Source organism: Schistocerca nitens, chromosome 8 (genome assembly GCF_023898315.1).
Source record: "Schistocerca nitens isolate TAMUIC-IGC-003100 chromosome 8, iqSchNite1.1, whole genome shotgun sequence".
Classification (NCBI taxonomy): domain Eukaryota; kingdom Metazoa; phylum Arthropoda; class Insecta; order Orthoptera; family Acrididae; genus Schistocerca; species Schistocerca nitens.
The window spans coordinates 302,727,699-302,755,018 of NC_064621.1; the positions used below are offsets into that span (position 1 = coordinate 302,727,699).

The 27,320-nt window shown below is 42.3% G+C and overlaps 1 protein-coding gene across 2 annotated transcripts in view; it reads left to right on the forward strand.

Annotated features, from left to right (window-relative positions):
* LOC126198945 (malate synthase-like) overlaps positions 1-19,934 on the forward strand; it is a 124,106-nt gene extending 104,172 nt beyond the window's left edge. For both annotated transcript variants that reach the window (XM_049935588.1, XM_049935589.1), the window contains exons 9-10: positions 5,343-5,600; positions 16,609-19,934. In XM_049935588.1, coding sequence (XP_049791545.1) covers positions 5,343-5,600; positions 16,609-16,827 — 477 coding nt within the window. In that variant the 3' untranslated portion in view covers positions 16,828-19,934. The remainder of the gene's footprint in view (positions 1-5,342; positions 5,601-16,608) is intronic.
* Positions 19,935-27,320: the final 7,386 nt, after the last annotated feature.

The window sequence follows — 27,320 nt, forward strand, 5'->3', positions numbered from 1 at the left end:
GGGTCGTTCACCATTCCTTGTAGAGACGTTGGACATTACGTGTTAATACACCGTAAAATCGGTTAAATTGCTTCAGGATTTGGTCGTGGACGCGTCCAGCCACGATAGCTTCTTTCTGCCATTCTATCACGTCTCCATGTGCTCCAGCTCACTGCGCTGTTCCCATGCAGCCGCCTGACACGTACACACCAGTTCATTTTCGTTACTTAAGCCAATGGTGGAGCGTCACATGACCGTCCCATACGGGTTCTGTTGTACGTAGTTGATTGGCCTATTCATACAGTGTATAAAAGGTGAATGAAAAGACCAGTAATCTGCTGCAGCTATATTTAAGTCGATTACGCAAACAACCGGTTTTGCAACTTCCAAATTGCATCTTCTGTGTATCTACATCTACGTGATTACTCTGCTATTCACAATAAAGTGCCTGGAAGAGAGTTCAATGAACCACCTTCAAGCTGCCTCTCTACCATTCCACTATCGAACGGCATGCGGGAAAAACGAGCACTTAAATTTTTCTGTGCGAGCCCTGATTTCTCTTTTATCGTGATGGTCATTTCTCCCTATGTAGGTGGGTGCCAACAGAATGTTTTCGCAGAGATATTATAAATTAAGACGTTCATAACAGTTGGTGTGGCTAGGCATTGTTTCCAGCCTTCAGTTTATAAAAACTAACATTGACGACTGTCCAGTCTAAAATGCAAAAGACTAGAATTAAGAATCGCTGATCCTTCATCAAAACATAGTGAAGGAGTAACTAAAATGATGGGGTCAGCTCAAGCGCTGCTTAGCATTGACTACAGAAATGTCTGGTCTATGAGGAGTTGCTCGACCATTAAATCCCATTCTTTTTAACTCTATACGCACAGTCATTGTTCTAAATGTACTACCTACTGTTAGCATTTTGGAACTCAAGAGTGCTTCCTTCCGCTGATTTCATGCTATATTTTACAGCTACCCTCAGCAATGCTCGACGCGCCTCTCCGTAAGTACATGGTACGCCTGGTCTTTGTTTAGATGCGTTTCTTCCTTCGCATTTCCGCTTCAGACAACTCATAAACAGTCGACTTTGGCAGCTTTATAAGGGTTCAAACGTCCGAGATGAATTTGTTACTGAAGTGACAGCCAATGACTAATCCGCGTTTGAAGCCACTGACCCATCCTGGTGTACCCGTTTTGCTTTTATTGCTTCTACTGACAGTAAAACAGTCCCCGTCACCTTTTGTACTGGTTGGCCGGCCTCGTTATATCTAGTGGTCACTTCCGCATTACATACGATTTTTCGCATACTTTTGATCAGAGCAGTTGCGCTGAAACTGGAGCCAAGTATACCTGCACCAACGTGCTTGAGTGGTCCCAGTTACGAAAGTAGGTTAGTCATTATCTATCTAGAAATGAGAGAAGAGACATCTCCGCTCGACACTGGTAGTGTAATGTGAGGCGTGTGCAACAGACAAATTTTAAATTGGGGCGTTGCAGGTGTACACATACAAATAAGGCACACATTGCGAATTTCTTTCCATTATGCGTCTGCTATACCTGTCTCTTGCACTGAAGAGATCTCACGGTAGAAAGTCCGTTGACAGCACTTAATATGCTGCTTCGCTGTTAGCAATTAGTATTCAAATACTGTTTTAGGGATGCCAAGACATTATCACGAATTTTCTTTAAGGAAAGTGTAAGAATCATTCACGACCACTTCGAACAGTAAGCACGCAAGACTGAAACAAAACAATTAAAATCAGTACTATTTACAAAAGGCTCTAGCACGATGCACGCCTTTATGCACGATCATCACTCCAGCCACACCTTCGTGTCGGGCCGTCAGTCCCCATTCTCGAATGCTAGTCAACCGGGGGCCATAAAGGGCAATGCGTCGTTAAAAGGGCGTGCCGTATACAGCTAGTATGAAACGAGAAACATATTTCTGAGTCGTTTCACATGTTCGTTGCTCAGTTGAGTTCACCCCATATGGCACATTATTACAGTTTCCATATACCGGATTAGTTCGCTGAAAGACTGTCCCTCCCAATAAACCATGTTACTGATCTGGAAAGTCTCAAAAGACCATTTACCCAAAACTGCTACAAAGAGAAGCATAGCCTACACTTTCACTCAGATGGCTCCGAGCACTATGGGACTTAACTTCTGAGGTCATCAGTCCCCTAGAACTTACAACTACTTAAACGTAACTAACCTAAGGACATCACACACATCCATGCCCGAGGCAGGATTCGAACCTGCGACCGTAGCGGTCGCGCGGTTCCAGACTGTAGCGCCTAGAACCGCTCGGCCACCACGGCCGAATCACTCAGATGATCTGGTCACTTGTTTAGCTGGTGTAATACCCCCATTTGAAGTAATTTACGTAATAGTCGTCTAATGAAGAACCCAGTCTAATTTGCCTAATAACAGCTACTAAAACATTTCTCTGTGATATTTCTTGCGAATCAATCGTAATCATTCCTTTTCTATAAACAAACAAATAATTCCCCCAAGTATGTTTACAGTAATGAAGTAAATTGGAAGATTAATTATTAATCTTTCCTTCATTTGTAATCAGCAGCTCTTTGCAATGCGCTCTGTATTGTATACTCAGTCAGCTAGAATGCCAACTCGAAATTAGGTACGTTAATAGAAAAGTTCGTCTCCAAATACAGATTCTGTCACGACTGTTCATGTCGAAGATATTCCGGTGCTTAAGACAAAACTCAGTTTTTGGTAATATTTTCGGAGAACAGCGGTCTTGTAAGCTATATAAAATAAGTGAAAAAGAGTCTAGATCGCAATGGTTATTTAAAGAGACCGGTTTCGGCCTAGTCTTACGGCATCTACATAGTAGCAGTCTGCTGACTGTTTCGCACATCAACTCATAAGTAACGACTCAGATTTTAATAAGCATAAATTACTTCGTCACTGGCTTCTTTATGTTGAAACGTTCCCTTTTTAACAATTATACACGAGACTGTGCTTAAACTGACACACAGTATTTTTTAGCGCAACGCAATCTGGCTTTCAATAATCTCTACAAGAGAATGGCCCTGACTAACATTAACCTGTACTTTTCACAAATCACTTACCTCACAAAAATCTTGGTTACTCCCACTACTGCAATACAGCAAGCGCCACTACTGCCAGCTAAATAAAAGATTCAAACTATGGAAGGCACTAACTACTGATAGGGATAGTTAGCAAATGAAAGATATTAATAGAGAACAAACAATGTATTTACCTCAATAGTCATAATATATATAGCAGTTCATGACAAATTTCAAAACTCCGCCATCTCTCTCCCCACATCCACCACTGCTGGCGGCTCACCTCCAACTGCGCAACGCTACGCGCTGTTCACAGCCAGCTGCCTAACACTACAATGGCGAGTATTACAACAATGCAAAGCAGCCACAGACTGCACACAGCACAGCCAGTGATTTTTATACAGAGGTGGCGTTACCAATAAAAAAATCTAAACAGCCTACTTACAATGTGCCTAGCACGATTTCTACCCTTTACAGTGCTATTCTGTAGATGGCCTAAGACTAGGCCGAAACAGTTGATTCTAAATAAAATAACCATTGCGATCTAGACTGTTTTTCTTTAATTTTATAAAACCCAGAAAACCGAAAAGACGTTAATTTCTCATCCAGTATGAAGTAGGCGCTTTATTGTCACTGTCATATCAATTTTGAACACATAGGTTATCTAACAATGAAAGAGTAAATCCCTGACGGGGTAATGCACAAGATTGCTGCTGCACTGATTACATACTGAGATGAAAAGTCGTGCGATTACTCCCAATATCGTGTCTGAGCTTTTTGCCCGGCGTAAAGGAACAACTTGATGTGGGATGGACTGAAGTAGTTGGAAGTCCCCTCTAGAAATAGTGAGCTATGCCGCCTCTATGGGCGTCCCTAATTGCTAAAGTGTAGCCAGTGCAGGAATTTGTGCACCTACTGACTTCAGATTATCTCATAAATCTTAGATGGAATTCATGACAACGATATGGGTGGCCAAATCATTCGTCCGAATTGTCCAGAATGTTCTTCAAACCAGTCCCGAACAATTGAGGCCCGGTGACATGCCGCATTGTCGTCCATAAAAATTCCATCATTATTTGGAAAGATGAAGCCCACCAATGGTTGCAAATGGTCTCAGTGTAGCCCAACATAATTTCCAATCAGTGATCGGTTGAGCTGGGCTAGGCAGCACAGTCCATTCCATGTAAACACTGCCCACAATATTAGACCCACCACCGGCTTTTACAGTGCTTTTTTGACAACTTGGGTCCGTGGCTTCGTGAGGTCTGCGACACAATCGAATCATACCTCCAGATCTTATAACTGGAATCTGGACTTATCTGGCCAAGCCACGATTTTCCAGTCTTCTAGGATCCAACTGATATGGTCACGAGACAAAGAGAGGAGCCGTAGGCGATGTCGTCCTCTTAGCAAAGGCACTCGCATTGGTCGTCTACTGCCATAGCCCATTAACGCGTAATGTCGCTGCACTGTCCAACGGATACCTTCGTCGTACATCCCACATTGATTTCTGCGGTAATTTCACGCAGTGTTGAAACTTCCTGGCAGGTTAAAACTGTGTGCCGGACCGAGACTCGAACTCGGGTCCCGAGTTAGTCTCGGTCCGGCACACAGTTTTAATCTGCCAGGAAGTTTCATATCAGCGCACACTCCACTGCAGAGTGAAAATCTCATTCTGGAATCATGCAGTGTTGTTCCTCTTAGCAATGACAACTCTACGCAAAACCGCTGCTCTCGGCCGTTAAGTGAAGGCCGTCGACCACAAAGTTGTCCGTAGTGAGATGTAATGCCTGAAATTTGGTGTTCCTAGCACACTCTTGACACTGTGGATCTCGGAATATTTCATCCCCTAACGATTTCCGAAATGGAACGTCACATGCGTCTAGCTCCAACTAACATTCCTCGTTCAAGGTCTATTAATTCCCGTCATGCGGCCAGTTCACGTTGGAAACCTTTTCACATAAATAAACTGAGTACAAATGGCAGCTCCACCAATGCACTGCCCTTTACGCGGTATTACCGCCATCTGTATATGTGCATACTGCTATTTGATAACTTATGTCATCTGAGTATATTCTCTGACGTATGAAATTTCTGTAACTTGTTTCATGATGTACTACAGAGGCTCGAAAGAAATATTGAGGTTTACTTTATCCATCTGGCTTATCACTCAACATACTTCTGTTACAAGAAACATTCATAGCGGATTGTAGAACACTTGACAAATATGGTAGTCTAGATGCAAATCAGAAGTCACAACAGTGTCGTGGTAGCGACGTTGTCACTCTAGGATTATGTTGGCAGCTGTGGGAGTGCGCCGCTGCCGACGTCAACCAATTGTCGGTGATTCACCCAGCGCTGGTGGTATCTCGCGAGGACCTGCTGCAGATGCCAGCCGGAGGGGTGACAGAAGAGGGCCTGCGCCACAACATCGCCGTCGCCGTGCTCTTCGTCTTTCACTGGTTCAAAGGCCGAGGTCACTTCTTCTACAGGGGCTGCGTCGAGGACTCTGCCACCGCAGAAATCTCTAGGTCGCAAGTCTGGCAGTGGATACGACATCAGGTAAGTCTCCTCACTGTACCTTTTTACTATAGAAACAAAAAACTGTTCTTGCTAACATTTTATTTGTTAGAAGTTCCACTTCTAGTTAGTGTTGTGGTATTCAATTCGAAAACTTATCTGATACAGACTTGCTGGTCTGTCTTGTGCAAGTATCTTCATCTCCGCGTAACTACTGTAACACGCATTTGCTTGAACCTGCTTAGAGTACGATTCTTGATCTCCATTTAATTTTGTGACTGTTGTTAACCCCCAACACTTCCCTACGGTACCAAATAATTTCTCGGTGCCTCGGGATGTTGCCTATCCACCCACATCCACTTTTATTAGAGTTGTACATTAGATTTATTTTCTCAAGTCGATTCCGTAATTCGCCATCAGTTATGCGACCCATCAATCTCCTGTTCAGTACTCTTCTGTTGAAACACGTTTAAAAATCTATTATCTTGTCTATATTAGTGTCCATACTTCACTTTCATGTAAGTCTGTCACGTAATTCAATACAAATAGTTTCAGAAAATACATCCAAACAAATTTATAACAGGTAGTAACATAGCCCGCCCATCCAAAAATTTCAGAGGCTGATTTTACTGCTGGTGTACAAACAGCGCCACCACGATAACTGCGATGGAGCTTGAACTAATAACAGATGTGCATTCAACAAGTAAGTGTTCAATAGTCGACTGAGTAGTGGACGTGCAACGTAGTGTCAGTATTGTCACGAATCACAGTGGAGCAACATTTCCAAATGACATGTTAAAGGCATTCACCAGAAAGTTCTGAAGAATAGGAAATCGTGTGCAAAGTGTCTCAAACCTTGGAACCAGAACATAAACGATGCTTTGACACCTGCCGCGACTTGTTTGAAATGGGAAAAGTAGACAATTCTTTAAAAAAAAAGCCAAACGTGTGGAGACTTGGTGTTATCAATAAAAACCTACCACAAAACGACAAATTGCAGAAATTCACTTGAAGGGTCGACCGTTTGACGGCAAACAGACATTCAGGCCAATGTTACGCGCGAGTTGAACAGTATCAACCATGACAGTTTTCATAGTTGTAAGAATGTTCTGTGCGTTGTAATAAAGTGCAAGGAGACTAGATAGATCACCTGAATAATTAAAACCATCTTAACTTTTCCATATTTTTTTATTAATTCAGGCTCGAAACTTTTCGGACTGGAGGGGTAATCCTTCCAGAAAATCGTTTCATGCAGCTGCGTTTAGTTTTCACATCCTTTTTCACTTCGGCAGTCATCTGTTGTTTTGTTGCCCTGTTAGCAAAACTCGTCTACTACTTTTTCATTTATTAATCTAAGAGGATGTATCTAATATGAACTGGAATTCAAATCTGGTGGCTGTGATACTGGACTGTAACGGGTGTGAGCTCGACAGGATGTTAGTGGGGATGTCTGAAATAGTACTGTTCTGCTGCAGTTAGACGCCACCGCTCGCGTCAGGCCATCATGTCATGCCAACAAGACGTAAACAAGTCTGTTGCGAAGTTTCTCGCGGAAGAAGGCGCCAAATCTGCGGAAATAGAGGAGGTTGCATGCAAAGTTTAGGGAAAAGCCTTTTCGAAGACCGAAATGTATAAATGGTAGGAACATTTGTGGCAGGGCGCCTAGCTGTGGAAAACGTGCCCCCCAAAAGACGACCACAGACACACATCACACCAGACGATGTTTGTGCCTTACAGGACCTTACTACAGAAAATCGGCGCATAAACCTTTCCGAAATCGTTTTTGCAGTAGGAATAGGCTATGGCAGTGCTCAGGCCATCGATGATGGTGATTCATGCCCACTCTCTGCTGCTTTAACGAGGAAAAATGGCTCTGATCACTATGGGACTTAACTTCTGAGGTCATCAGCCCCTAGAACTTAGAACTACTTAAACCTAACTAACCTAAGGACATCACACACATCCATGCCCGAGGCAGGATTCGAACCTGCGACCGTAGCGGTCTCGCGGTTCCAGACTGAAGCGTCTAGAACGCACGGCCACACCGGCCGGCCTTTATCGAGGAAACTACTGGAGGAAATTCACTGAGCAACTCCAAAATATCCTGCCTAGAATCCAGATTGGTGACCCTGTATTTCATGGTTGGAGCGCTGAAAGCAGAGCTTGGAGGATACGTTTGATGACGATACAGCGATAGAGTAGTTCACGTGCAAGTGGCCGCGTACACGTCCCCTTTCAAAAAGTTGCCTGCTCGCTGGAAAAAATGTGCAACCAAATCAGGAGAGTGTAGAAAGATTAGGTGAGTGTATTTTTGGTTTGGTTCATTTAGTAAAGTTTACAAAAACAATTCAGGTTCATATTTGATCAGATACTTTCAGCATCACCTGAGGTAATTGAAATATATACTATTATTCACGTTTTACTTGAAGTTCACTACCCATTCTATTCAAGTGATTTTCCAAGTTCTTTCCAGTTTGTCAGAATTATATTGTCAGGCAAACCATACAGTTTTTGAAACTTCCTGGCAGATTAAAACTGTGTGTCCGACCGAGACTCGAACTCGGGACCTTTGCCTTTCGCGGGCAAGTGCTCTACCAACTGAGCTACCGAAGCACGACTCACGCCCGGTACTCACAGCTTTACTTCTGCTAGTACCTCGTCTCCTACTATCTCATTCTGGAAACATCCCCCAGGTTGTGGCTAAGCCATGTCTCCGCAATATCCTTTCTTTCAGGTGTGCTAGTTCTGCAAGTTTCGCAAGAGAGCTTCTGTAAAGTTTGGAAGGTAGGAGACGATGTACTGGCAGAAGTAAAGCTGTGAGTACCGGGCGTGAGTCGTGCTTCGGTAGCTCAGTTGGTAGAGCACTTGCCCGCGAAAGGCAAAGCTCCCGAGTTCGAGTCTCGGTCGGGCACACAGTTTTAATCTGCCAGGAAGTTTCATATCAGCGCACACTCCGCTGCAGAGTGAAAATCTCATTCTGCATACAGTTTTTATTTCATCTTCCTGAACTTCAATCTCTCTTCCAAATTCCTCCTTAGTTTACTTTACTGTTTGTTCTCTGTACAGATTGGATAACATAGACTACTATTCTGCCACACGCCTATCTCAAGGATTCTAAGTTCGCATTCACAAAAAAGTTCTGCATCAAGCATGCACAGCAGAAGTAAATGAACACCCATACATAGAATAGTTACTGTACAAAAGTGCTTGCATGCTAGGTACCGACGTGGTCGCAGGGCGCTTGTCTATTACTTATGTAATATGGGCAAAACAAACTGAAACAACTTCTAAGTATTTATTAAAATAGTGCGCACTTATATTCTCAGCTTTGAGTGATGGATGTGGGTGGCACTGTAGTTAAAGTCTTATAAACCAGTATGGGCGTACGTAGAAATATTTCCACTATGGGGCAAAATTTTGCTATCTTCTATGTAACAGAATCGATGAGTTTACAAAAGTACCCATTAACTAAATTTCTGAAGAATTACAAAGAATTATTGTGCCTCAGGTGTTTTTATTTATCCATTTATTGTTTAACGTACAATATTTATATAAATAGTAAGCAGATTCAATTTCTTATGTAAAGTACATCTTTTCATATTATTATGAATGTCAATGGCACTTTTTGATTTTGTGATCTAAGATTCCATCCTGATACAATTAAATCAAGCATATCCAATGAGTTATGAAAAGTTATACAAAAAATTAGTGTGTAGCAGCATAACATGCTGTGAAACTAAAATTCAAAATCTAACAGTCAGAAAGATTTAAAAAAATTCGGGATATCAACATAATTAACCAGCATCAATATTCCTCGAAATGGAAGAACAGGCTTTAAACTTTGAAACAGAAAATTCTTATTAGATTTGGTGTCAGATACACTACTTCTTCACGAAACTCATCTGATTCTAGGTACATAGTGTAATCTAAGGCCTGTAAACGACTAGATAATTGTGATGAATCTTCCAAAATGATCCTTACATTAACAGTAAAACAGACATTTAGCAGCCTTGGACTGAATGAAATCAATCCTCGTCTCTTCAGTTTCAAGTTATCCTGCAGCCATACCAAACTGACAGCTTACTTCGTGGCTCTAGGACTGTGCTTGGTGCTATATTACACCACAAAGTTGCGAAGGCTACAATTCCTTAAGAGGAAACTTTTTTGGCGTTGAAATTTTACTTTTTCTTCCTCTCTTCTAGCGCACAAAATGTGATTTTCTGTTTTGACTGAAGCACTTGAACTAACAGATTTACAAACGGTTATGTTCTTCAGTGTCTAGTGCAATAGTTCTGCCGTTTAAAACTGAAGGTAGAATTGACAAGCCATCACAGGTCTTCTTAGTCCATTGATAAACTACAAACGAAGAGAGAGTGCTGAAAAATGCCTCCAAATTTTTCATGTTAAAGCACTTCAAGCTTTTTAAATATAACAAATATTACTAACGTTATACATGTTCAATTCATGTATACATATTTGCAGCGCTCTGCCGCTAGTGGGATCCGAATTGTAGCATGTGACATGGCCATGTTAATGTAACTACGCTCATAAAAAACAGTGTGCTGTATTAGAATTCAGAATTCGAAGAGTTCGTCCACAGATGGAGTACCCTCCCCTGAGAATGACAATGCTAGAACACACACGTGCGCTGCGACATCGGCAACAATTCTAAACCATGGGTTCACGTTCACAATCATCTTCCACAGAGTCCAGGCAGGGTATCGTCCAATCTTTTTCTGCTTCCAAGGCTTAAAGAACGCCTGCAACATTCTACATTGACGATGTCAACAAACTGGTCTCTTTGGCAGAAATGTTTGTCGTCAGGGTCACTGCTACACAGTAATTATGTAGACGAGAGCAAAATTGCAAAATTTTAAAGTTTGTTTGGTTTGAAAAGCTGAAGGAGTTTTCACATAAAATCTGAGGCATCGTACAGTTGAGATCCTGTTCTGCAGCAAGAGCTCGAGGCGTTCTTGGTCAGGTAGGGGATGTGTATACCGCATCCATGTTTGTGTAGTGCTGGGAATCTGTACGTCAGGGTTTTGCATCGGTCCGTCCCTGCAGCTCGGATAGGGCTGTACGAGGAATAGGCAGAAAAGATTGAGGGAGAATTTTCCAGTACTGTTCTGTAAAGATGTGCCACCCCACCAAGGAATCATAATTTCTCGTTAAAGGCGTCAAAACGAAGAAAATAGTCATTACTGAAGTAACAGTATTACCCGTCGCACAAAGCAGTGTTAATCTACAGATCAGTGTCGTTGCAGACAATCATTGCAAAAAATTCAAGAGTATTCTTAACACTTTGACACTCGGTGGTTACTGTTAGACGATAACTAGTTTATAACGGCTGGCTGTAACGGAGGCAACTGGAACTGGTCGATGACTGCTACTGGCCACGAACTGTAGAACTGCAACAGAAACTGCTGATGATGAACTGTCAGTCTGGCTACACGTCCACATCTATCTGAGAGGTAGAGATGTCCCTCTCAGCTATCTATGGACCCGAGAGAATGGCTTTCAACAAGGTTTCATCTTAAGTGCCCTTCTTTTTCTCATCACTGTTAATTGACTGAGCAATATGGCGAAGGCCGTTTAATTTTTAGTTTTGGACTTCTGTTTCTGTAAGGCCTTTTTAGCCCTTTTTCCATGTGCCCGTTTTAGCAGCCTTCTATTCTGTCAATTTGGACTGACTTATAGTGGTTTAACTCCTTTCTGTGTTCGTGTTCTATAGTTTTGACTTGGGCGCGTATAACAGTAGTTGTTTTTTGCGCCCTAAAGCAAAACAAAAGCAAACCCTTCATTTCTGCTATCTTAAATCATGACACCGGTGACACCACTGCTTGCTCCCTCCTTTCCTACCCCCCCCCCCCCCCAACCAACTCCTAAATCAACCCACCAACCAATCAACTATCTCTAAGGCTATTGTTGGGTTGCATCTCCATTGAAGGTGATGGTACCCTTTTGGAGAGCAGCACGACCACAATTTTTGGTCTCGTGTAAGAGTTGGAACCACTAGGCACCGTTCAAAATTATTCGACGAAATTTGAACATGAGCTGAAGCATCGAAGGCTATTTACGCTTTTTCAACCCTCCTGTGGCGTGATCACACAGGAGTGCAACATCAACATGTGCGCGAAGAAAAAAGCAAAAGGTCCCTTACCCAATTCGTCACCACCCTCGGAGCCACACAAACAGCTTTGTTGAGAACGTTGGAAATGTACCTGCAGAAATTGACACCAAATCAGCCTATTTCCTGCTCTAGCACCTGAAATTAGGCAAGCCGTTCGGCACCTCTTTGGTGCGGTTCGCATTCAGGCGCCAGAGCAGCCGCCAGGCTGTTTCCGAATTCAGAGGTCTTAAAAGGCCTTTTCGTGTCGCTTCTGGGCAACGGCGTGTCTTAAATGTTTTCCTCGGCCGTCCATAAGAAAACAGCGAGATTTCAATGCTGGGTGTCGTGGTTCTGACCTCCATTGCAGAGATGTCAAGAGGGATCCAATGTAACAGGGGGGGGGTGACGACCTTCTCAACGTGTGCCCGTCCATGGTGGTGTTGAGCAGAATTGTGATGAAATTTGATGCCAATGTGACATCGTTAACTACCTTATAGCTCACATGAACTCTTGAGCCGTGGTTCTTTTTGCACATGTACAGATACCTTGCTGTCTGAAGCGTCGCCGAGCCCGAGGGTGACGTCGTAGGGCGCCATGCTTTTTCACCATTAGAGGGGGGTTGTCGGCACCTTAGAGCTAAATTTCAAACTCATGCGCCGGACTGGGAGGCAGTTACGGGATTTCGAAAGAGTTATCCTTCAGCTCTGTTCTGTTGGGCAGCGTATTTAGGTTTTCTGTTGTAAGTAACTCGTATTATAACGAAAACTGAAGCTTACAGTAGATGTTCGAAGTGATTATCAACAGTCTGAATATATGCATTTAGGTCCCTGTAACGGATCAAACTAATTGTCAGACTTCACTAATTTGTGAAACTAATTGCAGTTCGAGGCTTTGTTTGATGTGTTCGGGAAATATAGACTGCGTTTGACGTATTTTAAAGATTCTTTGATTGACGGCCGATTTGAAAAGATGCCGGACGTTATGTCACCGTGCATGTTTAGAGGGAGATTTTTTACAATTTATCTCACTGTATTTTGAGCTTTGCACAAATGTAGAACCTGGGATAAAGATTATATGCATAAAAGCAAAAGAGCAGTCGACATGACCTAAATAGGAAATTTGTTGTATTTCCCAGATAGATATTGCGCATGAACACACAAAGATCAAAATTAACGCTTAGCGTGCGGCTGACGTAACATTACTGTTCTTGCAGAAATGTCAGCGTGCAGGGGATGTAATATTGCGTCACACCAGTTAAGAGGGTTTTCCGTGATGTCGGCTGTATTTTTACGGCTTCTGAAATATGTGAGGTCTGCAGGTTTCGTAGATCACAGTAGCGGTATCATTTCAACAATTCATATTTTCTGAAAAGTTTGTTACTGTCTATTGCTTCGTAGGAATTAGTGACGTTAAAGTTCTGTTTCGTCTGTTTTGCGTGCTTTTATATTGATTCCGTCTCTAAACTGTGCAGGGAAGAGAAGAAAAATTTGGAGAAAATGATTTGCAAATCCCTTGAGTCTACAAGTGATGAAAACGAAGAATTTGATGACTATTCAGATTACACGTCATCTGAAAATTGTAGTAATGTTAAACTTTTGTGAAGAAGAGTTGCTTCATACATTTATCTTATTTTCACAGATTGTTTCCTCCTACAGGCACAGTACGAAATGAATGGGGGAATAACTATCCTGGGATGTAATGTTCGACTGTATCTCTCCGTTTAAATTTGCATCACACTGTGCTTCACTATGAATACAACATTTTCTTTGATTGAATTTTCTCATTTTGAGAGAGCTGAAGGGCGATCTGTTTAACTGTTAAAAACCAATCAACATTCAACATCACATATATAGATCTCCAGAATATGTAAACAGTTATGTTTTCGTGTACCGTGTTCGTATTATGCGACAAGCAACTGTGAACAATGCGTATTGACATAGCCTGTGGCACAAGGCGCTTTATTTTTTAAATATTTTAGCAATGACAAACTTTTTGCAATGTGCTGTTTTTATCCACTTGCCATCTTGTGTGTGATTCAGCGTAAAATGAACACTCTCTACAACTAAAAGATTTTTAGACCCGAAGAAGACAGCATAGTCTGTTGAAACCGGTAGCCTTAGATTAAAAAAGTTTCATGGGAACTTGGCTGTTAAACGGTTTTTAACAATATGCTTTGATCCTATTTCGTGTGTTCCTTTAGATATAAATTAACTTTACAAGAAATATAAACAGAAGAATCACGTGTTCGCTGAAACATTTGAATTCATTTTCAATTTTTTGTGATGTTTACTGTCAAACTGAAGTTTCCTCTGCGTTTTCCTGATTTAACACTGGCAAATAAAAGTATTTACATCTGATGGAGGAAGTCTAATAAACCTGAAAATGTTTTGAAATTCGATCTACATATTTGTATGCACGAATCATAACTAGGAAACTAGATATTTTAGCCAGTCCACTGGTAATGGCAACTACCCACGAGTATTCACTACCCACATCATTAAGAACGGAGCGCAATAAAAAATAAATAAAAGTTCACGTAATAATCAGATTCGGAGTCAAATATTTTCTTTATCAGATTTTCATGCATATTTCTTTCAACCATTCCCTGGAGCAGGGTCTTGTTTTCTTTCCTTCTTCCTACTCAGTGCTAAGGTCTGTACACGAAATGCTTTGTCTGCATTAGTAGTCATTCCCACTTGGGTCAAAACACGATGCGGTACGCACTTTTAAAATACCGATCAATTTGACAAACTTTGTTGGTACGTCTGCTCAGTTGTCTCGCAAACTCGAGAATAGGGAAAAGATGAACTGATAAAGTTTGATGGTTTGTAGGGGTCTTCGCAACGTAATTCATTGACGTAGTGAATTCGTAGAGTTCAAAATCATTTGTCCCCATTGCTTACAGTTTCCGTTCACGGCAGGGATATAGCCACTGTAGAGCGTCGAATATCCGAAAACTAATGAAACGAAATACTAATTAACCGAAAGCGTTCCAATCCGCAAGGCAAAGTTTTCATGTGTGCGCTGTAGAAGTTGAAGGGTGCTGTGTATATTGCTGAAAAAGTCTGATACGTAGTCAAGGGCATTACAAAAGAAAGACTGCATTACGCTACTTGCTTGACATGAGTCTCACTGCATTTGAAGAGCCACGAAACAGACAATTTGCATCTGAATTGGCAGGGGTGATTATTTAATCTTCAATATTAGAAGAACGCGATCAAGAATGTATTGACGACTGGTTACAAGGTGATGTTGTTGAACCTAGCTATCAGATACTGACGGACGATGAAATTATCACCAATGTCATCGACGACCTCTGTAATAAAACGTATGATTTATGGAGTTACAGCATGGTGGAATAAAGTAGAACAGAATGTGGCTGCTAAGGTGCTTGGAATGGTGCAGAGATTTGCGTGCCTAGCCACGACAGGTGGAATTAGTAGCACACCCACTGGGGGATGGAGACCATGCTGGGCAAACCCTATTGCATATCTGGATTACAATGGATACAGTATCAGGAACACACAGCCTTTAGGATATCCAGAAACCCACGCCAATATCAGGAGTATGGTAAACATAGGAATGGGCTTGGAAATGCCAGCTGACTATACAATAATTTTAAGTTGCTTCAATTAACTTTCGAGGGTAACAACCGCAAGAAGAGAGCAGCGGAAGACTGAACCACTATACCGTTCAGGAGACAATCTTGTTTACTGGTGTTCGAAAACAGTCTAATCTATGTGGGTATATGGAGATACAGCCTAGGCTCTCTTTTGAAGAGCTGGCTACAATATTTCAGGCAGAGATTTTCGCTGTCAAAGTATGTGCAGATAAGAATCTGTTTAGATCACAAGAATCGTTGCATCTACGTTCACTCACACAGCCAAACAGCTCTGAAATTTCTATCACCTCATCAACAAGACAAAAGAAAGCCATGAAGTCCTTGTGAGGCTAGGGGAAAGCAATAAGGTTGAGCTGTCGTGGGTCCCTCAGGAATTAGTGGAATTGAATGAGGTGATGGGCTGGCCAGGACAGAAACAACGAGCCCATTTGTTGGATCAGAACCTGTCCTTTCCATCACTAAGGCGATGGAAAAATCAAAACTTTTTAGATGGATTAGGAGACAAAACGCAGAATACTGGACAAATATACAAAAACACGGCCAGCTAATGATGCTAAAGCCGTGTTTTAGAAGCTGCTTTGTGGACAACAGCTTGAACAGGAGACACTGCTTTTGGGAATTTCACACGATGGGTATAGAGAAAGAAGCCCCTAAGTGTAGACCATATGGTGAGGATGAACCCGCGCCACATTTTATCTCCCAATGTGAAACTTTGGGGTGAAATCAGTAAGTTCTGAAGAAATTGTGTAATCAAGAGCTAATAAAGGGTCTCCTCGTACCCTTTGAGGGTACTGCCTGGCTTTACTAGAATGACAGGCAGAGAGACTGTCAGTTTCGATGTGGGTAACTGTGTCCCAAGACCACTGCTTTCTCTCCCTGTGTCAGTCAGTCAGTCTGTCAATTCCGACTCTTGCGAGAACGAGGAAGAGCCGGGCGAAAAAGACTTAGCAGAAAAACGACCATTCAGTGAAGAAACTTTTAACTAACTTGATAAATGCAGGAAGTGGCTAGAATAATGTGATGCTTTCCAATTGTCCTCAAAATGTTCGCGAGATTTATCTGTAAGAAAAATTTAAATTCTTCAGCAAAAATAAAATTTTCGACTTTTTCCTGAAATGTAGGACAATTTTATGGTCAGTTTGAATTATTCAAACGAGGCTGTGTAGACGGTTATGTTACTCAGCATTTTTGTTTCGTATCCATGTGAACACTGATAGTGCTCTTGTAAACGTTAGAATGTCCTAAACATGTTATCCGAACACCCCTCATCCCCAATTGTTCTGAATAACCGATGCTTTACTGTAAATACCTTGTTTCAGGTCTGCATGGAGAAGACGAACGTAATGGTGACTAAGCATCTAGTGAAGCAGCTGACAACGGAATTCGTACAGCAGCACCCGTTCTGCAAGGCGGATGTCACAAAGATGCAAGCTGCTGCGGAAGTCTTTATGGACATTGTAACCAGACGAGAGTTCCCGGATTTCATTACTACTTACCTGAACCAATGTCCTATTTTCTGGCACTTTCAGAGAGTGTGAATCTTCTGGCAATACGCTTCACAAGTGGCAGTTACGACATAAAAGAGCAGAAACGTTGCATTCTTAATTACTCTCATTCTCTAGAGAGCATTTTAGAATGTCATTAAGCCCTAGCGAGGCTATGGAAAAGCGACAGGGTAAACCTGCTGTGGGTCTCTGGTCACTTAGGAATTAGTGGCAATGAACAAGCTGATAATATTCTCGAGGGCTTCGGTAAATAGCTACTAACATTCTGGGGTCGGAATTTTTCACGTCTAACGCGTACTATACAGAGGTGGATCATAGTAACACTGTAAAACAGATCACAGAGTGAGATGATTGGGAATTTAACATATTGAACCTACAATCGAGAGAAACGAGATACAGATTCCTGCCCGACCATAACTCGTTTTTCCAGAGCGCCTACAAACCGGTTAATGCGAAAGCCAATGTGTATCCTTTGAAACGCGGCAAATTTCCTTCTCAGTTCGTACCTAACCCAAGATTATGCTCTGTATCTGATGAACTCGTCGCTTTCCTTCCTTTGTCATTTTCAGAAATTTTCAAAGGGAGTGGTCTCCAATCCAGATGCCAAAGTTTTCTATGCTCTGGAACTTCAATTGAACTATTAGAACGCGCCTGCCTAACAGATTCAAAGATGTGGTCTCCAATTCCTTATCAACCTCCATGGAAGCTCTTCCAGGTACCTATAGGTACTGCACCTCTTGAGAAAAGGATGTAAAGGATAGTGGCTGCAACAAAGCCTGAGGTTGGATTCTGAAAGGAATCTTACACTTGGTGGCGAACTGTATCCTGATGGGTACCATAGCAGCTGGTTATTAAAATTCTGTAGCAAAGCAAACGTCCATATCAGTTACCTGTCCAACATGTACAATGTCCTTACAATGCATTGGTTCAAGTGAGCATCGCTTACGGACTAGGCACTCCACTTCCTTCGATGGCTGCGACTATTTTTTTCATAGTAGAGAACCATCTAGAACATCCCTTCTTCAACGGCTGACTATGAAGGTTGTAACACTGATAGAGAGCAAACAGTAACGAGTATATTATGGCAGAAATACTTGGAAGAACAGTGCTGAAGTGCCAGCCTGCAAATACAAAGGTCAAGCATTCGATCCCTGGTCCCTCGCAGAATTTTAATCTGTCGTATTCAGTTCTTTAACCTCTGGCAATGTTTGTTGATGCGAAAGACAGCGCGTTGCATTGTAGTTCGGCTTCCCCCTATAAACAGCTGGATGAGTCAGTTCGATGATCGGAGGAAGGTAATGGCGTACTACCTCTAATAGGACAATGTAATGCCTAGTGAATGTCCTACTCATCTGGTAGAGCTACAAAATCTGTTGACGTCACATTTTCTGATCCACTTCCATGTCTGCAACTCTCCCTATTCCCTTAGGTTTACGTTTTTCCAGATACGCATCATTGTAGTAGTGAAATTTCGTTTTTTACGAACCGCATTCACGTAAACTGACCGTTAACACCATTCGAACATTTTAAATTGGCCTAATGATTACGTTCCTTGTCATTGAGATATGGCGATCCCTTTTGCACCCCTTACCACATACAGACACGATACACAGCGTCCATTTCTTCATATGTGCTCCTAATTGTTGTCTCCACAAGGTGCTGCTCACTCTGAACACGCTCACTCGCAGTGTAATACCTATAATTTGCTTGACATACATTATAAAGTGACATCTGAAACATGTCAGGCACCCAATAACAGCTGAACTACACAATAAAATAGGGGACAAAACTGGGAAGCAACTAGAACCGCCAAATGCATAGACTCCAGCTGCCAACTCTCATAGGTTCATAATTGTTTACTAGGTAGCATACTGTAATATTACTGCATATTTACGTTGGCTCAATGAAGAATAAACTTCTTACACTATCGTAGAGGCTAGGCACTTACGTTACAATGTGCTTTTGCCAATGATCGTTGTCTAATCAATAAAGCGTTAGAATTAAGAATTTATACAGCTAGAACTGGAAACAGGCAATACAGAACCAGTCAGAAAATCGAGGGTTTACTATCTTGACTATCAAACATTTGCACCTAGGAAATATCACATCTAAATAGCTTTTGTATAATAATTTCTGATGCTGCTTTTAGATAACTAGGATGCAAAAACAAAGAAGGAAATTTTGTGTTGAGTGTCTTTCCCCTCATTTATAACAAATATATCGTCATAAAACCCTTAAGTATTTAACCATAGGAAATTGGGAGGTATTACTACTATTTGATACTAAGGAGACATTAGTGACAACTGCTCTATCATAGTGGGAAGAATAGTAAGTGTTTGATTAATGTAGGTTCGCCAAAACGAAAAACCACTTCATCTCTGTAAACTGAAACAACACAATAAAATATGAATAAAGTGTTAAAGAAAATAATAAAAATATAACTTGTTTTAAATATTTGGCATATCCTAACTCAAACTAAAAGCTACATAACGGCAATCCTACAAAGATAAACAATGTGACTCATGGTGCATCTATGTTATGAGAAAGCATGTCACAGTAAACATGATAAAGAAATAAGCAGTAAACGACAGAAAAGATAAAGATAGAAAATTGCAAGGCCAACGACTAGTGGATATGTAGATCATTGAAGAAACATCAAGCTCTCAGAATAGCTATCAAAACATAAGCTACTGCAAATATCTACAACGTGAACATGTCAAACGTATGATTGAGACAACAGCCTCAGGTTGCTTCCTGATGGTGATAAACGTACCTGAAATATCATACATAAATGTAAATTTTAAAGAAACAATTCTGTACCTATTCATTAGCAATCTGACGAAACACACTAAGGAAAATAAGAAGGGGTATATTTTTAGTTGAAAAATACAGATACTAATTACAAAAGATAATCTTTCAGCACAATAATATCTCATTTCAAACTCTAAGACGTAGCGTTAGCTTATTAGAAACAATGTGAAGTTACATGATGTAGTTTATTAGGCACAGCCTTGCACTGACTTTTGTCAGTTAAAATGTGATTTACTAATGTAAATACCTTGTTGTAACATAATTATAGTATTACCTAAACCAAGAAACTTGTAAATATTGTCTAATAATTAAAAACTCTATTACCTTCATATGACAACTATGAAGTAGAATTCTCAAATTTAAATAATACTTGGTTTAAGTTCATACCCTTAGGAACAGTTCGTATGGCTGCTTGAAGGGGGCTGGCTGATGAAAGAGAATGTTTGTACATAGTTCCAATTTATATATATTTTTACACTGTATTTTCGATGTTTACAAAAATCGTGAGTACAGCATTTAATTTTCATCTGCTAATTGGGCTTAATCTAAGGTGCTTCTATCAAGTTCGTAATTATTACTCGATTTCCTATAAAATAGAGCTTATTTTGATTACTTTTCGATATATGTTTCATGTACACAGTTTATATATTGTATTATCACTATATAGACTGAAGATCTTTAAGAGTGCTGCTCACTCAGTTCTAGGAACAGTTACGTACCAAGAACAGAATACCAACCTCAATAATAGATCACATGGTAAGTGGAACAGGAAAAGTAGTCTCTGGCCAAAACTGTAAGATCACAAATAACATGGAAAAGCTTTTGCTATCGCTTCCAGTGACCAGGAGAGGTCTGTAATGAAGGTATTTCACCAACGCGTAGATATTTCACTCTACTGTGTTAGTAGTCTGTTTTCCAAGTTACACCATAAAGTGTACCTGCTAATGTAGGGAAGAGCAGGGCATTCTTCAGAATAGCTATTGGTGCAGCTAGATATCTTTAAACTAGAATTTGGAAAACACCAATTCTTAAAACAAGTACTACTTCAAACGGCATTTCATATAAATCACAAGCTCAGAAAATTTCCACAGATCCAGCAATCAAAGCAGAATCGAAGAAATATGTGGATGACATGGTTGGTAAACGCAAATAACTGCACCTTCTACATAGTCATGAAGAGCAAAATGTGGTCATCAAGACAAACTGGAGGCAGCGTTTTCGATGGTTAGAAGGTTCTTAGTTTTTATCTGAGATGCTGGGAAGTGGAAAACTAATATGGAAAACTAATAAGTGGAAAATCATGTCTGCAGAGATTCTTCAGAGGCACCTCATTCAATTGTAAAATACACTCCTGGAAATTGAAATAAGAACACCGTGAATTCATTGTCCCAGGAAGGGGAAACTTTATTGACACATTCCTGGGGTCAGATACATCACATGATCACACTGACAGAACCACAGGCACATAGACACAGGCAACAGAGCATGCACAATGTCGGCATTAGTATAGTGTATATCCACCTTTCGCAGCAATGCAGGCTGCTATTCTCCCATGGAGACGATCGTAGAGATGCTGGATGTAGTCCTGTGGAACGGCTTGCCATGCCATTTCCACCTGGCGCCTCAGTTGGACCAGCGTTCGTGCTGGACGTGCAGACCGCGTGAGACGACGCTTCATCCAGTCCCAAACATGCTCAATGGGGGACAGATCCGGAGATCTTGCTGGCCAGGGTAGTTGACTTACACCTTCTAGAGCACGTTGGGTGGCACGGGATACATGCGGACGTGCATTGTCCTGTTGGAACAGCAAGTTCCCTTGCCGGTCTAGGAATGGTAGAACGATGGGTTCGATGACGGTTTGGATGTACCGTGCACTATTCAGTGTCCCCTCGACGATCACCAGTGGTGTACGGCCAGTGTAGGAGATCGCTCCCAACACCATGATGCCGGGTGTTGGCCCTGTGTGCCTCGGTCGTATGCAGTCCTGATTGTGGCGCTCACCTGCACGGCGCCAAACACGCATACGACCATCATTGGCACCAAGGCAGAAGCGACTCTCATCGCTGAAGACGACACGTCTCCATTCGTCCCTCCATTCACGCCTGTCGCAACACCACTGGAGGCGGGCTGCACGATGTTGGGGCGTGAGCGGAAGACGGCCTAACGGTGTGCGGGACCGTAGCCCAGCTTCATGGAGACGGTTGCGAATGGTCCTCGCCGATACCCCAGGAGCAACAGTGTCCCTAATTTGCTGGGAAGTGGCGGTGTGGTCCCCTACGGCACTGCGTAGGATCCTACGGTCTTGGCGTGCATCCGTGCGTCGCTGCGGTCCGGTCCCAGGTCGACGGGCACGTGCACCTTCCGCCGACCACTGGCGACAACATCGATGTACTGTGGAGACCTCACGCCCCACGTGTTGAGCAATTCGGCGGTACGTCCACCCGGCCTCCCGCATGCCCACTATACGCCCTCGCTCGAAGTCCGTCAACTGCACATACGGTTCACGTCCACGCTGTCGCGGCATGCTACCAGTGTTAAAGACTGCGATGGAGCTCCGTATGCCACGGCAAACTGGCTGACACTGACGGCGGCGGTGCACAAATGCTGCGCAGCTAGCGCCATTCGACGGCCAACACCGCGGTTCCTGGTGTGTCCGCTGTGCCGTGCGTGTGATCATTGCTTGTACAGCCCTCTCGCAGTGTCCGGAGCAAGTATGGTGGGTCTGACACACCGGTGTCAATGTGTTCTTTTTTCCATTTCCAGGAGTGTACCTCTATAGTGAAAGGTATTTCATACCTGGTACTCAGTAGTGACTTCCTGTGACGTTGTTTAGGTCTTTGACTCTATAAACTGTACTAAATCAGGCGAAAAATTTCTACATTATGGCATCAAAGGTAAATTAGTTGCATACTTACACAAAAGAAAACAGATCTAAATGATGCAGCCACAACAATAAATTCAGAATGAAAAATTGTTGAATGTGGAATTCCCCAACGCTTAATCCTTGTACTACTAATATTCTTGACTTGCATTAACGACCTGGCAGTGTCAAACATAGTAAAAATGTTTATGTATGATAAAAGTATCATGATCAGAGAGACAAACTCCACCAATCAAGTTAGAACCAAACCAATAACACTCAAAGTATACAAATGGTTCATAGCAAACAGTTTAACCTTAAATATTTCGAAAACAAATCTTACGCAGTTTCAAGTCGTAAACAAGAAATTGTAAGCTGCTCAAGTAGACATTAAAGGACAGAAAAAATAAACATCTGGTACAAAATTTGTAGGTAACAAAGAGATGTAATTAACATAGACGGGTCATACTGATAAGCTACTTATGAAACCTAGTTCGGTAGTCCTTCCACTAAGAGCTACTTCTCGGAATCATTAACTAGAAATTATAATGCTTTCTTGATTGGTACAGTTCCGTCTACTCTAATCTACTCTCCTGTGGCCCAATAGTCCTGGAAAATATTACAGCACGGGATGCCTCTCCTGTTGGACCAGCGGTCGATTTTCCTGCCCAAATGGTTCAAATGGCTCTGAGCACTATGGGACTTAACATCTGTGCTCATCAGTCCCCTAGAACTTAGAACTACTTAAACCTAACACAAGGACATCACACATATCCATGCCCGAGGCAGGATTCGAACCTGCGACCGTAGCAGTCGCGCGGCTCCGGACTGAGCGCCTAGAACCGCTCGGCCACCGCGGCCGGTTTCCTGCCCATTCCGGACAAGTACAGAGAGTGGGTGTGCTAGTCATTATGAGCTCCAATGTTAGGTGGGTGATGGAGCCCGTCAGGGAGATAGCAGGCAAGGCGGGAAAGAATTCCAGTGTGCATTCGTAATGTTTGCCGGGAGGTCTCATCCGTGATGTGAAGGAGGCCCTGCCAATAGCTATCGAGCCCACTGGGTGTAACTGGCTGCATGTAGTGGCACATGTCGGCACGAATGACGCCTACAGCTTGGTTTCTGAAGCCTTCCTCGGCTCCTTTCGGCAGCTGGCAGATTTGGTGAAGGCAACTAGCAACGCAAGCGGGTTGCAGGCTAAGCTGTCTATTTGTAGCATCGTACTCAGGGTTGATCGCGGTCCTCTGGTTTGGAGCAGAGTGGAAGGTCAAAACCAGAGGCTCAGACGACTCTGCGATAGCATCTGATGCGAATTTCTCGACTTCCGCTATAGGGTGCAGAATTGTAGGGTTACCCTTAACAGGTCAGGCGTGCACTACACGCAGGAAGCAGCTACTAGGGTAACGGACAACGTGTGGCGTGCACATGGGGCTCCTTTAGGTTAGAGAACTCCTCCCTTGGGAGCAAAGACTGTTTGCCTGTTAAATCAGCCACAGCGACCTCAGATCGTGTTGGTCCTCGCAGATCAGAGATAGAAAAGATTAATACGATTTTAGTAAACTGCAGGAGCATCCAAGGAAAGGTTCCAGTGTTAATGCCTCTTACTGAAGGTTATAATGCACAGATAGTATTGCGAACAGAAATCCGGTTGAAACCAGACGTCAGTGACAACTAAATCATAAGTTCACATTGGAACGTTTATCGTAAGGATAGGTTAGTCGCCAGTGGTGGGGACGTGTTTACTGCAGTAAAAAAACTCGATAAAATCTAGCGAGGTTATCACGGATTCCGAATGTGACTTAATCTGGGTGAAACTGAGTATCAAAGAACGGTCAAAAATGGTGATGGGATGCTTTTATATACCATCTGGGTCAGGATCTGTAGTTGTAGAGCGCTTCAGACAGAACTTTCAGAATATATAGTAATTTTACTGAGCATGCCGTCGTAATAGGGGGGTGACTTCAACTTTCCAGGTATAGACTGGGAGTTTTATGCCATCAAAACTGGTGCCAGAGACAGGGAATCGTGTGGCATTGTTCTGGATGTCTTGTCCGAAAATTACCTTGAGCAGATAGTTAGAGAACCAACTCGAGAGTGTAACGTCTTAGACCTCCTGGCAGCGAACAGAAGTGAACTTATCGAATCAGTTAACGTAGAGGACGGTATCAGTGATCATAAGGCTGTGGCAGCATCTGTGACTACAGGTCCTACAATGTCCCTCCTTTCAATCGTCGTACGAACATCGAAGTGGCCGATATTGAGATAACTGGTCGCGGAATTGAAAAGAAGCTACAATCGCTTAGTAGTGGAAAGGCGCCGGGACCAGATGAGATACCTGTAAGATACTATAAAGATTATGTGAAAAAACTTGCTCCCCTTCTAGCAGTAATTTATCGTAGATCGCTTGAGCAACGAAAGGTACATAACGACTGGAAAAAATTGCAGATCATTGTCGTTTTTAAGAAAGGCCGTAAGACAGACCCACACAATTATAGACCTATATCGTTGACATCAATCTGTTGTAGAATTGTGGAAAATGTTTTATGCTTAAGAATTATGACTTTTTTGTAAAATGAACATCTCGTCTATAAAAATCAACATGGATTCCGCAAACAGAAATCCTGCGAAACTCGGCTCGCTGTGTTCCTCCATGAGATCCACAGCGCAGTGGACAACGGCGCTCAGGTTGATGCCGTGTTCCTTCATTTTAGTAAGGCATTTGACACCATTCCGTATTGCCGTTTAATGATAAATGTGCGAGTTTACGGAGTATTGGAGCAGACCTGCGATTGGATTCAAGACTTTCTTGCAGATAGAACTCAACACGTCTCTCTTAACGGAACTAAATCTACAGATGTAAAGGTAATATCCAGAGTACCACAGGAACGTGTGATAGGACCGTTGCTGTTCACAATATATATAAATGATCTATTAGAAAGTGTCGGATGCTCTTTAAGGCTATTCGCAGATGATGCAGTTGTTTATACCAAAGTAGCAACGCCAGAAGATAGTAAGAATTTGCAGAACGACCTGCAGAGAATTGATGAATGGTGCAGACTCTGGCAGTTGACCCTGAACGTAAATAAATGTATCATACTGCGCATACATAGGAAAAGAAATCCACTAGTGTACAGTTACACTATTGATGACAAACAGCTGGAGACAGCGTCTGCCGTAAAATATCTAGGCGTAACTATCCAGAGCGACCTTAAGTGGAATGACCATATAAACAAGATAGTGGGAAAAGCAGACACGAGACTCGGATTCATTGGAAGAACTGTAAGGAAATGTAACTCAACCACGAAAGAAGTGGCTTATAAGACGCTTGTTCGCCCGATTCTTGAGTATTGTTCATCTATCTGGGATCCCTATCAGGTAGGACTGACAGCTGAGATGAGAAGATCCAATGATGAGCGGCGCGTTTCATCACGGGATCGTTTAGCTGCCGAGAGAGCGTTACGGAGATGCTAAACAAACTCCACTGGCAGACGTTAAAAGAGAGGCGTTGTGCATCACGGAGATATTTACTACTGAAATTTCGTGACAGCACTTTTGAGGAGTCGGAATACATATTACTTTCTCCTTCATACGTCTCGTGTAATTACCACGAGGAGAAAATTCGAGAAATTTGAGGCTTGCCGACAATCGTTCTTCCCACGCGCTATTCTCGAGCAGGACAAAGTGGGAGGGATCAAAATGAAGATCGTGTGCAGCAAAGTGTTGTTCTCAAGTGGATTCATTTTCAGTTTGTTGCAACAAATTTAAATTTTCTTCTGTGCTTCAACGGACCTGGGAAATATTTTGCAGTGGAAATTAAACAGTTCAGCCTCCAAAAAGTGATCTTCAGAAAGAGGCTGTTCAGGGCGTCACGATGTCTTTCATAGTTACAGTGTTAATTGAATAGATACAAGATCAGCTTTGTAAGTTAGTAAGGATGATGAAATTCAAAAAGCTTCACTAACAAGGAATCCCTTGAGTGTGAGGTCGCAAGTTCAATCTTTAGTAAGGTTCATTTAAAAATTCTGCATTAACAATTAGGAAAAACAGTAGCTGCTAACGACTCATCACGTGCATCAAGATGATGACAGGAAATAAGTCTCAGGGAGTTGCAGAGATCAGCCTTCTATGCGATGTATGTATTACGCTTCACGAAATGGGCATCAACATCGAATAAATGTTAGGAACGAACCATGAACACCGAATGAAAAATGGCGTGCCACAATAATCAAAAGGTTTGTATCTTCAAGATCGAAGGCGAACTCCTTGGGAGTTATAAACGTGCAGGACGTTTTGTTAGGTATTCACCCTTAAAGGATCCATATAGAATCATACTGGTGTGATGAGGTGATGGAATACGAAGGCATGCAACCCAATGCGAAACAGTCTGTCGCAGAGCTTACTGTGAAACTGGCTGTTCTCTAAGGCGTAGCTGCGGATAGTGCGATGCTATGTTTTATGGGCAGGGAAAAAACAAACATCCAGAGGCCGAGTTTGTCCAGTTGTTCCAGGTGGAATGAACTGCAATGTCACACGCTTTTCAGAGGGGATAGTTTGCTCTAAAGCAGTATGATTTTTATACGCAGACCAGGAATCAAGCAATAGTTTTGAGTATCTGTTGACCAACAGCAGTGTTCATATCATAATTGTACTTCTCTTGCGCCCATTTCTCCCACTCCCGCTTGCCCTTGCAAGATTACGTACACAAGAAAGAATTGTAGGGGGCAGAGCAATTCCAGCTCCTAGCAGCACAATAAATAACTTCCCAGTCAACTTGTAACGCATTTTCTCTTCAAATGCCGACTGGTCGGAGTTGGAAACGAATTCCTTACTGAACGATGGGATGCGGTTGGTATCTCAT